The 16,039-nt window shown below is 39.0% G+C and overlaps 1 protein-coding gene across 1 annotated transcript in view; it reads right to left on the bottom strand.

Annotated features, from left to right (window-relative positions):
• LOC117149943 (dynein beta chain, ciliary-like) overlaps positions 1 to 16,039 on the bottom strand; it is a gene marked incomplete at its 3' end in the record, with an annotated part of 175,224 nt that overhangs the window by 24,678 nt on the left and 134,507 nt on the right. The window contains exon 4 of the mRNA XM_033316844.1: positions 15,072 to 15,269. Coding sequence (XP_033172735.1) covers positions 15,072 to 15,269 — 198 coding nt within the window. The remainder of the gene's footprint in view (positions 1 to 15,071; positions 15,270 to 16,039) is intronic.

A 16,039-nucleotide genomic window follows, 5' to 3' on the forward strand; every position in this document is an offset into this window, starting at 1 on the left:
TGCAGTACCTAAGGGATCCATAGAGGCCAAATTTTCGAAATCACTTTTGATTCTGGAGCGGAATGCTCGCTGCAGATAAAAATGCTAAGTACTACGTTTTCAGGTAAAAGATTTTTGACATTATCATTTCTTCAAGCGAATTTAAAATGTAAAGAACCAAAATAATTAATTTATACACCGGCAGTCGATATGATACTGAACTTTAGGAACAGGATTAAATAAAACTACATTCATTGTTGGCAAAGTACTCAAATTCTTTTATAAAGGGTATCCGATGTACTAAAGTAAAAGTTGGCGAAATGAAAATAAGACTAATTGATCCAAGAAAGAAGGCCATATGGATTAAGCTCATGTGAGCTAGATTTAGTTCGAGAAAAAATTGACGAATTGCTGAAATGTAATATAATTAGACGAAGCTGTTCGCCTTATGCAAGCCCTACATATCTGGTAAAGAAAAAATATGGTTCGGATACATAGAGAGTTAAATTCAATCACAGTCGCTAATAAATACCCGCTGCATACAGGATCAAGTAAAAAGACTTAGAGGATATGGCTAGTGTCTTTTACCAAATTCCCTTAAATGCGAATTCAATTGAGTATACAGCGTTTGTGACACCCGATAGCCAGTATGAGTTTTTATCCATCCCATTAGGGCTTAAAAATGCGCCTTTGATTTTTCAACGTTTCGTAGTGAAAGCGCTATGGGATCTTGCATATTCTTATGTAATAGTCTATATGGACGTGAACACAATGTGAGGCTTTAGAAAGATTACAAATTGTTTTAGATGTTCTGACGCAGGCCTGGACAGAACATTAAACTCTGTACGGGTCATGCAACTCATAGTTAGATCTACAATGATTTAAGATAAGGGGTATATAGTTTCTAGTGAATCTACTTAGAACCGAGAAGTTAAGCCGACTAATCAAGTCGAGACACTTAACATCCCCACGAATAAGCTTAAAAATAAAGACTGTTCCAAGCATAGTTCTAGGGTTAGCTAGGGACGGTAAATTAATTAAAAGTAGTGTACTGGAATAAGGAGGTAATATACGGTTTGCATCCCAATTTAGACGCCGCAAGGCAAAAAGTAAGAATTATTTTTTGACCGATTCAATGCGGTCCGAGTGGAATGCGTATTGTGGAGAATCGGACGGACTAACGAAATAAATAAGGTTTTAGTCAAGTAAGGATCATCAAATTCCTTAGACCACCTTTTTATAAAACCAAGCACAGCCCTGGCCTTATTGACAAAAGACGAAATATGGTCAGAAAATTTTAGTTTTGGGTCCAGAAGAACACCAAGATCATAAACTCGTGTTATTCTGTCCAAAGAGCACCCACTTAGAGTGTAAGTCGTGCGTATTGGGTTGGCACGACAAAAGGTCATAACTTTACACTTGGAGTGTAATATGTTATCACGGCACCATATTTAAAATCGGTCTAGATCGGATTGTAAGTCCAAATAGCACGAAGTGTCCTTGTACTGGAGGCATAATTTAACATCGTCTGCGTACATAAGTACACGCGAATGTTTTATTATTAATGGGAGGTCGTTAATGAATAAGGTAAATAGAAGCGGACCATGATGGCTCCCTTGTGGGACACCGGATGTGACTCGGAGAATAGAAGATAAAGAATTTTTAAAGAGGACTTGTTGTGTCCTGCTATTCAGATGGCTTAAAATCAAATTTAGATGATCAACAGGGATACCTATAAGATCAAGTTTTCTTATTAGAAGGTAATGATTAACAGAGTCAAATGCTTTACTAAAATCAGTGTAGATGACATCTGTTTGAAGATTATTTTTGAAACCCTGTATTACGAAAGAAGTTAGCTCCAAGAGGTGTTGACACGGTGATATGAATGATCTACAAAGGTGCTGCAAATGCGGAGTGATAACATTTTCAAAAAGTTTTGGGATAGCCGACAATTTAGAGATTCCTCTGCAATTGCTTGCATCCAGTTTGTTGTGTCCTGCTATTCAGATGGCTTAAAATCAAATTTAGATGATCAACAGGGATACCTATAAGATCAAGTTTTCTTATTAGAAGGTAATGATTAACAGAGTCAAATGCTTTACTAAAATCAGTGTAGATGACATCTGTTTGAAGATTATTTTTGAAACCCTGTATTACGAAAGAAGTTAGCTCCAAGAGGTTAGTGGTTGTTGATCTGCGTTTCATAAAACCGTGTTGACACGGTGATATGAATGATCTACAAAGGTGCTGCAAATGCGGAGTGATAACATTTTCAAAAAGTTTTGGGATAGCCGACAATTTAGAGATTCCTCTGCAATTGCTTGCATCCAGTTTGCTACTTTTTTGTGAAGAGGAATCATAAAGGACTCCTTCCATATATGAGGGAATTGTGAAGATTCCAGAGATAAGGTAAACAGTTTCAGTAGATAAACTTGTTCACTTATACTATTACGAGACACTTGGTAACTTATGTTTAACTTCGAGCTGTTGACGATCTCGTCCCGATTCAGACTCCCGATTCTTACAGACTCATCTTCAAATTCTAAGTCCTAATCCAATCAACCTCGGCCAGAAGCTTTTCTTTCGGAAAATTACCGAACTTTCGATAAAAGCTTTATGCTGGAAATTTTCCACTGCATTGTGAAATCCAATTATGCTGATCGATGCAATTTTTGATTGATACGCAATAAGTCGGCCGTGGCTTGGTCTCCAAGAGGAAGCTGTGTTTACGTTAAGTTTGGGTTGCTTATGTTAGCGGGTAGCTGAGTGCTGGCAAAGGCAATGACAAAAACAAAGACAAGGGCAATTCCGACGAGATTGAGAATTGGAATTTGTTTATAAATTGTGGAAGGGAGCTATGTTCATGGGTTGGATAACTTGTATGTTAAAAGAGTTGAGCGAAAATGCTATGTGCGCACAGTATGTATATAGCGGCATTTGGTTAGCGTGGGAATGCTGACCATGCATTTGTGCAGTGTGCCTAAGAAGCGGGCGATCATATAACGCTTCCACTTGAACATTATTGTTTATGCTAGCACTGCCAATGCGTATGTAGTTATGGTATTGATTTATGCAAGTATTCTGAGTACATTGTACTCTATGTAAATATGTACTCTAAATAGATGTACGCATACCACACCCGCCCAACACTGCCACGCCAACATCTTTAAAAACTTTTCGATATTTTCTCATAGTTTTATTAGACTGACAAATTTCTATCGATTTCTTAAAAAAACTTTTTGCCACGATCACTCTAACGCCTTTTAACCGCACAAAGCTGGATATTTTTTCATAATTTTTCTATCTTTTTGGCACGCCCGCTCTAACGCCCTAAAGCCGCCAAGCCGGTCACGCCCTTACTTTGGAACAATTTTTAAATATTTTTTTTATTTTATTCCACAATATCGATATCCCAGAAAAATTATGAAATTTAGCGTTCACACTAGCTGAGTCGGGGAACTCGACTCTCTCTTGTTTTATTTATTATTTCTTTTTTAACATACAACGACGTAACAATTGTATATACCTCGTAGGGGTAGTGGAACCGAATAGGGGCGACGGCTCGGGCGGTACTCCAGCAAAGCATTGCCACCCATTCCGCCAGGAAACCGCCTCCACCTTCCTAGGACCCGTAGAGTCTTCATGACGCTGCATATTTAGAAGCTGTCTCCCATGTTCTCGGGTGTCCAGCATTAGTGGCACCATTCGGCAGTGACCCTGTCTCCCGCAATCGCCTCCACCACTAGCCGCTCGTGGTGAAGACTATCACTCAAAGATGACGTGGTAGGCATCCTATTATACCCTTTTGCCGCTTTTCGTTGACCTTGTCATGCACGAAGCGCTTAAGGTAGCCCCGAAAGCAACCGTGCTCACTCAACACCTGGGTGAGGAGAAGTCTACCTGGCCGTGCTTCCTGTTAGCCCACGATTCCATTTTTGGGATCAGCCGGTGGGTCCTGCGTCCTTTGGAAGAGTTATCCCAACCGCTCCACTGCCTACTGCTCAAAATAAGGAAGCTTTTGTTCTATCTGTATTCTCTCGTACTCTCTGAAGCAAATAACTTGCGTGTGTTTGCGCTAGAAATCTTAACCCTACCTGTATTAACCCGCCAGCAAGTATAAAAAACAGTGGTAATTTTCATCAATACTTTATTACACTTCTTTACATGAATTAGTGGTGTACATCCACTCCTTATGGTTGTTCGACTTCTGCTGTCAATCGGAGTCATTGCCATCCGGAAGAGGAACATCGCTCCTCTCAGTGTGCCACATCCCTCCTTCCATGACCAGCTTGAGCTTCAAGCCAAGTTCAGATGATGTGTGGCTTGTGTGAAGATTTTTTCCATAGGGTGTTGAAGTGGTATCTCCGTGGCTGTCAAAGGTGGGTCTATCCATTTTCCGGCATCTGAAATTTTCTTCAAGTGTCCCTTTCGAGAGTTTTACCCCCACCTAACACCTTAAGAATGTTGCATTCACTTCATATCTTGTTGTATCAAATTTTGTTGTTGTTTTATTACGTTAAACCACATTTTTCGTCAATACGTCTTTTCCACCTCTTTGGCCCCTATATTTTTATCAGCATCTACTTTCCACTTGGTTTGAAAAGTATGTAATAGGCAGAACGAAGAGTTTCGGAGTACGAAGATTTCTGGTTTCTTAGAATGAAAATATTTCGAAAGAACTCGAATTATTTCATCATTTTAAGTTTTGCTTCTTTGCCTTGTGGTTGTTCCTATTCGCCGTTACAATAACGTTGGAGCGGGCGACAGGGATGCGTCGCCTGCGTAGCTGTACGACGATGCGTCGGGACGTTGACGCAGAGTGTGGTTAGGTACTGTGGTTAGGTACTGGCGGTAGAAAAAGAGAAGATCAGTATGATTGAGTTATCGCCTGCGAGGACATTGAAACGCGATACGCTCTAATGAAAGACGAGCATACTTCAACGTCAGAATTGGGATCTGATGCAGGACAAAGTAAAGCGGTTCAACTACCCCAATTCAACCCAGACAAGCCAGGCGTAATCGCTTCGTCGTGGTGTAAAATCGTAGAAATTATTTTGAAAGAAAATGCAGCCCTTTGCAATGGCTCTCTCAAGTGTTTTACGCTAACATGACCTGGCTCGAGTTTAAAGAACTGTTCATTCATTGCTTTCTAAATACGCTGCCATGTTTTTAAATATGATGTCAAAACGAACGACTCATGACGAATGTCTTGCAGTCCATGCAAGCCGCATGGTTACAGAACTAACGACGAAATGGCGCCAAATGAACACGGAAGAAATTGATGAGTCTGAAACAATCGCGTTGCTGGCAACGATTACCGTTTGCAGCGTTTAAGTTTTACATCAAATGTTCGAACCAGAGGCGATTTACAGACCGAATTAAAAGTGTTCACTTTTAATAATTAATAATAATTTCTGCGGGAAATGAGGACACAAAATGTTTGAAAGCAGACCTAGGAAGCAACAAAATCATTTTGTCAACGGCAAAGAACGACATGACAGACACGATGGTCATCAACGCGGAAAATCAAGTGTAACTTGCTATAAGTGCGGTGAACAGGGTCACATATCTACCCAATGTGCAAATAAGATTGGTGCAGTACCTAAGGGATCCATAGAGGCCAAATTTTCGAAATCACTTTTGATTCTGGAGCGGAATGCTCGCTGCAGATAAAAATGCTAAGTACTACGTTTTCAGGTAAAAGATTTTTGACATTATCATTTCTTCAAGCGAATTTAAAATGTAAAGAACCAAAATAATTAATTTATACACCGGCAGTCGATATGATACTGAACTTTAGGAACAGGATTAAATAAAACTACATTCATTGTTGGCAAAGTACTCAAATTCTTTTATAAAGGGTATCCGATGTACTAAAGTAAAAGTTGGCGAAATGAAAATAAGACTAATTGATCCAAGAAAGAAGGCCATATGGATTAAGCTCATGTGAGCTAGATTTAGTTCGAGAAAAAATTGACGAATTGCTGAAATGTAATATAATTAGACGAAGCTGTTCGCCCTATGCAAGCCCTACATATCTGGTAAAGAAAAAATATGGTTCGGATACATAGAGAGTTAAATTCAATCACAGTCGCTAATAAATACCCGCTGCATACAGGATCAAGTAAAAAGACTTAGAGGATATGGCTAGTGTCTTTTACCAAATTCCCTTAAATGCGAATTCAATTGAGTATACAGCGTTTGTGACACCCGATAGCCAGTATGAGTTTTTATCCATCCCATTAGGGCTTAAAAATGCGCCTTTGATTTTTCAACGTTTCGTAGTGAAAGCGCTATGGGATCTTGCATATTCTTATGTAATAGTCTATATGGACGTGAACACAATGTGAGGCTTTAGAAAGATTACAAATTGTTTTAGATGTTCTGATGCAGGCCTGGTTTTCATTCAACATTACAAAGTGTTCAATATTTAGGATATAATGAAATGGTGAAATTCGAAAAAAAAATTAACAAAATACTGTTCCGTTGACTACTCTTCCGCCTCCACAGTCAGTCACATCGCTTAGGCCATTTATTGGATTAGCAATTTACTTCAAACAGTTTATTAAGGGATTTTCACAGTTGATGAAACCGTAATATTTTTTTACGTCAGAGAAAAATAAATTTATTTGGAAAACGGAACACGAAATGATACGGAAAAAGGTTATTTCTACTCTTACTGATAAACCAGTCCTTGTATTTTTTGACCCAAAATATCCAATTCAGTTGCATACGGATGCTAGCTGTAGTGGCTATGGAACTTTAATGTCTTTACCGACTGTAACTCACTAAATGCGTTGGTGGGCTTATTTGCAATAATTTTTGTATGCTTTTTTTTTTGTTTTTCGCACGGTTTCTACCTCCCGCCCAACCGACCGAGTGGCGCTGCCGTGTATCGTACGGCTCGATTCGCGAGAAGGTATAGACGCGATATAAAAAAGAGAACATGAACGAGGAAATGAATATAATGTAAAATAACTATATTAAATATTAAAAAAAATCGATTGCTTTAAGAGCGGCAGAGAGTCAATATTACAGATAATAGGATAAAGTCTATTATAGTCAGAACATTAAACTCTGTAAGGGTCATGCAACTCATAGTTAGATCTACAATGATTTAAGATAAGGGGTATATAGTTTCTAGTGAATCTACTTAGAACCGAGAAGTTAAGCCGACTAATCAAGTCGAGACACTTAACATCCCCACGAATAAGCTTAAAAATAAAGACTGTTCCAAGCATAGTTCTAGGGTTAGCTAGGGACGGTAAATTAATTAAAAGTAGTGTACTGGAATAAGGAGGTAATATACGGTTTGCATCCCAATTTAGACGCCGCAAGGCAAAAAGTAAGAATTATTTTTTGACCGATTCAATGCGGTCCGAGTGGAATGCGTATTGTGGAGAATCGGACGGACTAACGAAATAAATAAGGTTTTAGTCAAGTAAGGATCATCAAATTCCTTAGACCACCTTTTTATAAAACCAAGCACAGCCCTGGCCTTATTGACAAAAGACGAAATATGGTCAGAAAATTTTAGTTTTGGGTCCAGAAGAACACCAAGATCATAAACTCGTGTTATTCTGTCCAAAGAGCACCCACTTAGAGTGTAAGTCGTGCGTATTGGGTTGGCACGACAAAAGGTCATAACTTTACACTTGGAGTGTAATATGTTATCACGGCACCATATTTAAAATCGGTCTAGATCGGATTGTAAGTCCAAATAGCACGAAGTGTCCTTGTACTGGAGGCATAATTTAACATCGTCTGCGTACATAAGTACACGCGAATGTTTTATTATTAATGGGAGGTCGTTAATGAATAAGGTAAATAGAAGCGGACCATGATGGCTCCCTTGTGGGACACCGGATGTGACTCGGAGAATAGAAGATAAAGAATTTTTAAAGAGGACTTGTTGTGTCCTGCTATTCAGATGGCTTAAAATCAAATTTAGATGATCAACAGGGATACCTATAAGATCAAGTTTTCTTATTAGAAGGTAATGATTAACAGAGTCAAATGCTTTACTAAAATCAGTGTAGATGACATCTGTTTGAAGATTATTTTTGAAACCCTGTATTACGAAAGAAGTTAGCTCCAAGAGGTGTTGACACGGTGATATGAATGATCTACAAAGGTGCTGCAAATGCGGAGTGATAACATTTTCAAAAAGTTTTGGGATAGCCGACAATTTAGAGATTCCTCTGCAATTGCTTGCATCCAGTTTGCTACTTTTTTGTGAAGAGGAATCATAAAGGACTCCTTCCATATATGAGGGAATTGTGAAGATTCCAGAGATAAGGTAAACAGTTTCAGTAGATAAACTTGTTCACTTATACTATTACGAGACACTTGGTAACTTATGTTTAACTTCGAGCTGTTGACGATCTCGTCCCGATTCAGACTCCCGATTCTTAAAGACTCATCTTCAAATTCTAAGTCCTAATCCAATCAACCTCGGCCAGAAGCTTTTCTTTCGGAAAATTACCGAACTTTCGATAAAAGCTTTATGCTGGAAATTTTCCACTGCATTGTGAAATTCAATTATGCTGATCGATGCAATTTTTGATTGATACGCAATAAGTCGGCCGTGGCTTGGTCTCCAAGAGGAAGCTGTGCTTACGTTAAGTTTGGGTTGCTTATGTTAGCGGGTAGCTGAGTGCTGGCAAAGGCAATGACAAAAACAAAGACAAGGGCAATTCCGACGAGATTGAGAATTGGAATTTGTTTATAAATTGTGGAAGGGAGCTATGTTCATGGGTTGGATAACTTGTATGTTAAAAGAGTTGAGCGAAAATGCTATGTGCGCACAGTATGTATATAGCGGCATTTGGTTAGCGTGGGAATGCTGACCATGCATTTGTGCAGTGTGCCTAAGAAGCGGGCGATCATATAACGCTTCCAATTGAACATTATTGTTTATGCTAGCACTGCCAATGCGTATGTAGTTATGGTATTGATTTATGCAAGTATTCTGAGTACATTTTACTCTATGTAAATATGTACTCTAAATAGATGTACGCATACCACACCCGCCCAACACTGCCACGCCAACATCTTTAAAAACTTTTCGATATTTTCTCATACAATGATTTAAGATAAGGGGTATATAGTTTCTAGTCAATCTACTTAGAACCGAGAAGTTAAGCCGACTAATCAATTCGAGACACTTAACATCCCCACGAATAAGCTTAAAAATAAAGACTGTTCCAAGCATAGTTTTAGGGTTAGCTAGGGACGGTAAATTAATTAAAAGTAGTGTACTGGAATAAGGAGGTAATATACGGTTTGCATCCCAATTTAGACGCCGCAAGGCAAAAAGTAAGAAATTTTTTTTGACCGATTCAATGCGGTCCGAGTGGAATGCGTATTGTGGAGAATCGGACGGACTAACGAAATAAATAAGGTTTTAGTCAAGTAAGGATCATCAAATTCCTTAGACCACCTTTTTATAAAACCAAGCACACCCCTGGCCTTATTGACAAAAGACGAAATATGGTCAGAAAATTTTAGTTTTGGGTCCAGAAGAACACCAAGATCATAAACTCGTGTTATTCTGTCCAAAGAGCACCCACTTAGAGTGTAAGTCGTGCGTATTGGGTTGGCACGACAAAAGGTCATAACTTTACACTTGGAGTGTAATATGTTATCACGGCACCATATTTAAAATCGGTCTAGATCGGATTGTAAGTCCAAATAGCACGAAGTGTCCTTGTACTGGAGGCATAATTTAACATCGTCTGCGTACATAAGTACACGCGAATGTTTTATTATTAATGGGAGGTCGTTAATGAATAAGGTAAATAGAAGCGGACCATGATGGCTCCCTTGTGGGACACCGGATGTGACTCGGAGAATAGAAGATAAAGAATTTTTAAAGAGGACTTGTTGTGTCCTGCTATTCAGATGGCTTAAAATCAAATTTAGATGATCAACAGGGATACCTATAAGATCAAGTTTTCTTATTAGAAGGTAATGATTAACAGAGTCAAATGCTTTACTAAAATCAGTGTAGATGACATCTGTTTGAAGATTATTTTTGAAACCCTGTATTACGAAAGAAGTTAGCTCCAAGAGGTGTTGACACGGTGATATGAATGATCTACAAAGGTGCTGCAAATGCGGAGTGATAACATTTTCAAAAAGATTTGGGATAGCCGACAATTTAGAGATTCCTCTGCAATTGCTTGCATCCAGTTTGCTACTTTTTTGTGAAGAGGAATCATAAAGGACTCCTTCCATATATGAGGGAATTGTGAAGATTCCAGAGATAAGGTAAACAGTTTCAGTAGATAAACTTGTTCACTTATACTATTACGAGACACTTGGTAACTTATGTTTAACTTCGAGCTGTTGACGATCTCGTCCCGATTCAGACTCCCGATTCTTAAAGACTCATCTTCAAATTCTAAGTCCTAATCCAATCAACCTCGGCCAGAAGCTTTTCTTTCGGAAAATTACCGAACTTTCGATAAAAGCTTTATGCTGGAAATTTTCCACTGCATTGTGAAATTCAATTATGCTGATCGATGCAATTTTTGATTGATACGCAATAAGTCGGCCGTGGCTTGGTCTCCAAGAGGAAGCTGTGCTTACGTTAAGTTTGGGTTGCTTATGTTAGCGGGTAGCTGAGTGCTGGCAAAGGCAATGACAAAAACAAAGACAAGGGCAATTCCGACGAGATTGAGAATTGGAATTTGTTTATAAATTGTGGAAGGGAGCTATGTTCATGGGTTGGATAACTTGTATGTTAAAAGAGTTGAGCGAAAATGCTATGTGCGCACAGTATGTATATAGCGGCATTTGGTTAGCGTGGGAATGCTGACCATGCATTTGTGCAGTGTGCCTAAGAAGCGGGCGATCATATAACGCTTCCAATTGAACATTATTGTTTATGCTAGCACTGCCAATGCGTATGTAGTTATGGTATTGATTTATGCAAGTATTCTGAGTACATTTTACTCTATGTAAATATGTACTCTAAATAGATGTACGCATACCACACCCGCCCAACACTGCCACGCCAACATCTTTAAAAACTTTTCGATATTTTCTCATACAATGATTTAAGATAAGGGGTATATAGTTTCTAGTGAATCTACTTAGAACCGAGAAGTTAAGCCGACTAATCAATTCGAGACACTTAACATCCCCACGAATAAGCTTAAAAATAAAGACTGTTCCAAGCATAGTTTTAGGGTTAGCTAGGGACGGTAAATTAATTAAAAGTAGTGTACTGGAATAAGGAGGTAATATACGGTTTGCATCCCAATTTAGACGCCGCAAGGCAAAAAGTAAGAAATTTTTTTTGACCGATTCAATGCGGTCCGAGTGGAATGCGTATTGTGGAGAATCGGACGGACTAACGAAATAAATAAGGTTTTAGTCAAGTAAGGATCATCAAATTCCTTAGACCACCTTTTTATAAAACCAAGCACACCCCTGGCCTTATTGACAAAAGACGAAATATGGTCAGAAAATTTTAGTTTTGGGTCCAGAAGAACACCAAGATCATAAACTCGTGTTATTCTGTCCAAAGAGCACCCACTTAGAGTGTAAGTCGTGCGTATTGGGTTGGCACGACAAAAGGTCATAACTTTACACTTGGAGTGTAATATGTTATCACGGCACCATATTTAAAATCGGTCTAGATCGGATTGTAAGTCCAAATAGCACGAAGTGTCCTTGTACTGGAGGCATAATTTAACATCGTCTGCGTACATAAGTACACGCGAATGTTTTATTATCAATGGGAGGTCGTTAATGAATAAGGTAAAAAGAAGCGGACCATGATGGCTCCCTTGTGGGACACCGGATGTGACTCGGAGAATAGAAGATAAAGAATTTTTAAAGAGGACTTGTTGTGTCCTGCTATTCAGATGGCTTAAAATCAAATTTAGATGATCAACAGGGATACCTATAAGATCAAGTTTTCTTATTAGAAGATAATGATTAACAGAGTCAAATGCTTTACTAAAATCAGTGTAGATGACATCTGTTTGAAGATTATTTTTGAAACCCTGTATTACGAAAGAAGTTAGCTCCAAGAGGTTAGTGGTTGTTGATCTGCGTTTCATAAAACCGTGTTGACACGGTGATATGATTGATCTACAAAGGTGCTGCAAATGCGGAGTGATAACATTTTCAAAAAGTTTTGGATAGCCGACAATTTAGAGATTCCTCTGCAATTGCTTGCATCCAGTTTGCTACTTTTTTGTGAAGAGGAATCATAAAGGACTCCTTCCATATATGAGGGAATTGTGAAGATTCCAGAGATAAGGTAAACAGTTTCAGTAGAGGCTTGCACAAGGCTTCCGTACAGAATTTGAGCACACAGCCGGGGATTCCATCGGGACCTGGCGAATAGACCGGTTTAACACGCTGAAGATCGTTAAGCAGTGAGCTTTCGTTTTTAGTTTGGCAAAATATTAGATTCGACTTAGATACCACATACGAGTATGGATGTTCGGAATGAGGTAAAGATGAATATGTTGTTCGAAAAAACTTGGCGAATAGATCGGCTATTGCCTGATCCGATGTAACCGTAATGTTTTAAAAAAATAGCGAGGAAGGGTAAGAACTTGTTTTTCGCTTAGTGTTAACGAAATTATAAAACTGTTTCGGATCCTTTGCAAACTGTAACTTACAACTGTTTAAATAATTTTTGTAGCACTGAGCATTAAGCACGGTAAAGTTTAACCGAGCGCTTAAATATTTACAAAGGATGGAGTGAGAACCGGTATTTTTAAATTTCATATAGAGCCGGGACTTTACATTTCTTAGGTGTGTCAACTCTTTATTAAACCAAGAAGGGTTTAGAGATTGACGGATAGTACATCGGAACACAAGAGTCAAAAAATGATTTAATTGCGGTATAAAACATATTAATCGCATCCGCCATTATGTTGCAGTAGTAAAGATCGGACCAATTAAAGCCAGCTATAAAATTGTTTAGCCTCCGAAAATTTGCCTTGCGAAAACAGGGAATTCGCTTTGTTGACTTCTCTGAATTTACTTTTAATACAGTACCTAAGTCGATTTCCACCTCGAAAGTAGGATGATATTGATCTTCAGGTTGAGTAAGAGGTACTACCCTGGACAGAAACACACTTTCAGGACTTGTTACAAAACATAGATCTAAAAGTCGACCAAGAGAATTTGGAATATAATTAACTTGCGACAGCGATAAGTCGAGCAAGCCGTCTATAAAGTCATGTTGTGCTAAAGGGAGAAGGATATTCGATTGTTTTTCTTGGGACCACATTGTGCCAGGTATATTAAAATCACCTAGAACTACCAATTGGTCCTGTCAGAAAGTTTATTCAAGATGGACTGGATAGCGGAAAGATGATTCTGATATTCTGGGAATTCAGAAGATGGCGGAATATAGGAGCACGTAATATAAACTGATCTGTCGGGAAAAGACAGCTTTACACATACGAATTCCGAGTTACGGGAATCGTCCAAAAGTAACTCCTCCGACGTGAGGGTAGATCTAACCGCAATTAAGACTCCACCTCCCCGTCTGGAGGGACGGTCAAAAATATATATAGTGTACATACCTGGCATGACTTCGGAGTTAAGTATCTCCGGCTTTAACCAAGTCTCTGTGAGCACTATAATATGGGATGCAAATGAAAGACTATCACAATACAATTTGATTTATTTGCTACGCAAGCCTCTAACATTTTGATAGGAGATAGTAAGTTTTGTAGTTAGTTTTTTGAAGAGGAAGAAGATGAAGAGGCGGTTGGTGCAGTGGTCTGGCCACGTGAGGGAAGTTTAATTCCACCTTTTTCTTATTTTTGATCTTAGCTTCAAACTCTTTTACCACCATACTATCCGGCCAAAAATCCCTAAAACATATGGTCGAAAAGAGCTCGTTTGGGACAGTTATCTTGAAAGATGATATGTCCCTAGCGTAAGAGAAGTTAAATTTTTACACTTTTATATTATCGGCTTTTGTTTTGTCTTGTATATAAGACAATACATCCGACGATGTTTGATCAGGGGAAAGCCGAGAAACAAAAATTTGTTTCTTTAGTGGAACCACCGCGAGGGGTTTTGGCCCTGCAGATTGTATTTCTGAAGCACCAACTTGTGCCGGTAGTCCGGACTCAATGTTCCCTTGTGGTGGTAAACTAATCGAGACAGGTGGAATCACTGGTTGAGAAACCAGTGCAGACAATTCGGAATATTTAGAAATCATAGGGTGGGGTCCATCCACAGCTGATTGATCGGATTGCTCCGAATCTTTTTTAGCTGCCGATCTAAGCAGCATATGTGGATTTGATGCGATTGACAGCTGATCAGTTGTGGAGTTGTTGATCATTTGCCCGTGGTTGCGGGGCCTTAGGCAGCCTACCACCAGCGGCTTTTTTGCGCTTTGGAGATTCATCTAATAGCTTAAGGTCATTAAACTGTGAATTAAGCGCGGAAATAAGATCATCGGCTCGACGAAAACTCTCTCTAGCTACGCCAAAACTGTTGATCAGTTCTTTCAAGCCACCTTTAGTTTGGCGCATAAACGATTTCATCTCGTTCGCAACCACAAGGCAAGCATCACAACAGTAATATAGATTTTTACCCTTTGCTAGGTCATCACTTGTACGGCCATTAAAACCGCGCACTTAGTATGCACCATTCTATCACATAGCCAACAAGTCATTTTTGGCTGCTCAGGTTTTATAACCTGGCAACGTTATTCCATGTTTAACTGAAATCAGACCACTGTGCGTGCACGAAAACACAAGACCAAAACTTTCAAGCGAGCTGTTAAAAGAACCGTACGAGAGCAGTCTGCACGCTGAGAAATTTAGATTTTGTGTTGGAGAGCGAAAGAGAGAGAGTGAGAGCGAAAAGTGCAGTATATGTGCATGCAAAAAACAACACCAAACACCACTGCAAACAACGCACAAAAAAGGAGAGTAAACAAAACAAAGAGACGAAAAATGCAAACTACTTTGTATATTTGTTTAAACTACTGCACAAATCACAAAAGAATCACTCGCGAAGCGAACGGATCTTTAATAATTATGTTTAAATATATGATAATTAAAGAAGATTATTTAAAAACCACGGCTGGTTTGACAAACACAAAATAAAAACCGGGGAGCAAATCCAAGTATCCTTTAGTATCCTGTTTGTCCTGGGTAACTGCCTTTATGTAAAGAACTGGCATAGCTGGAAAAAGTTCCTTTAAAAAGGCGTCTGCAATGCTTCCCATTTTCATGTCCCATCGTGCTCCCTCCATGAAAAGACCGTTAACATAGGCACCCTCCCGGGGTGCAGTTCTAAAAGTAATTAATAATAATTTTATTATTATTTCTATATCTTGTACTTAACAATCTAAAAATCGGACAAACATTTAAATTCATATGACAACAAGAGAAATTGCTACCTCCACTTCACCGACTATCAGATACCCGTTGCTCAGATAGTGGAAATGCGAACGAGAAATTTCATAATTTTTGTTGGATATCAAAAGATATTGGTGAATAAATGGGAGTGGCAGTTTTGGGCGGTTTATAGGCGTATGAGTGGGTGTGTTGTGCTGCGTCGACGCCCACGCTTTTGAAAATTGTTTTGATAATCTTTGATTTTTGTATAAGTATTATAAATTTCTATCGATCTATCGAAACAAGGTTTTGATGATGCCTGGAAACCAGCCAGAACTGCCTTGCCCATTTTTGAAAAATTATTTGATATTTTTATACCCGTACCGAATCTGATCCTAGGACAAACGTCCGCCACCTTCGACTTCATGGAAACGATTTCCGATCGGCGTGCAGCGGGGCAGGCTCTGCCTGTGTTGGCTCTGCTGATTTAGATCTGTCGGTGTGTGTCTCTGCGGGTTTTGGTTATGACGAGTGTGTGGCGTGATGAGCGGGGGATTCTTGCAGGGGTTTTTTTATACCCGTCTTGATATTTTTCCTTATTTTTATTAGTCTTGTAATTTTCTAACGATTTGCAAATAAACATTTTTCATACGCCCACTCTAAGACCTTAAACCCGTGTAATATTGAAAATCCGTTGGTTGTTTCTTTATGGAACATAGCTCCGT

This window comes from Drosophila mauritiana, unplaced genomic scaffold (assembly GCF_004382145.1).
Source record: "Drosophila mauritiana strain mau12 unplaced genomic scaffold, ASM438214v1 Y_00, whole genome shotgun sequence".
NCBI lineage: Eukaryota > Metazoa > Arthropoda > Insecta > Diptera > Drosophilidae > Drosophila > Drosophila mauritiana.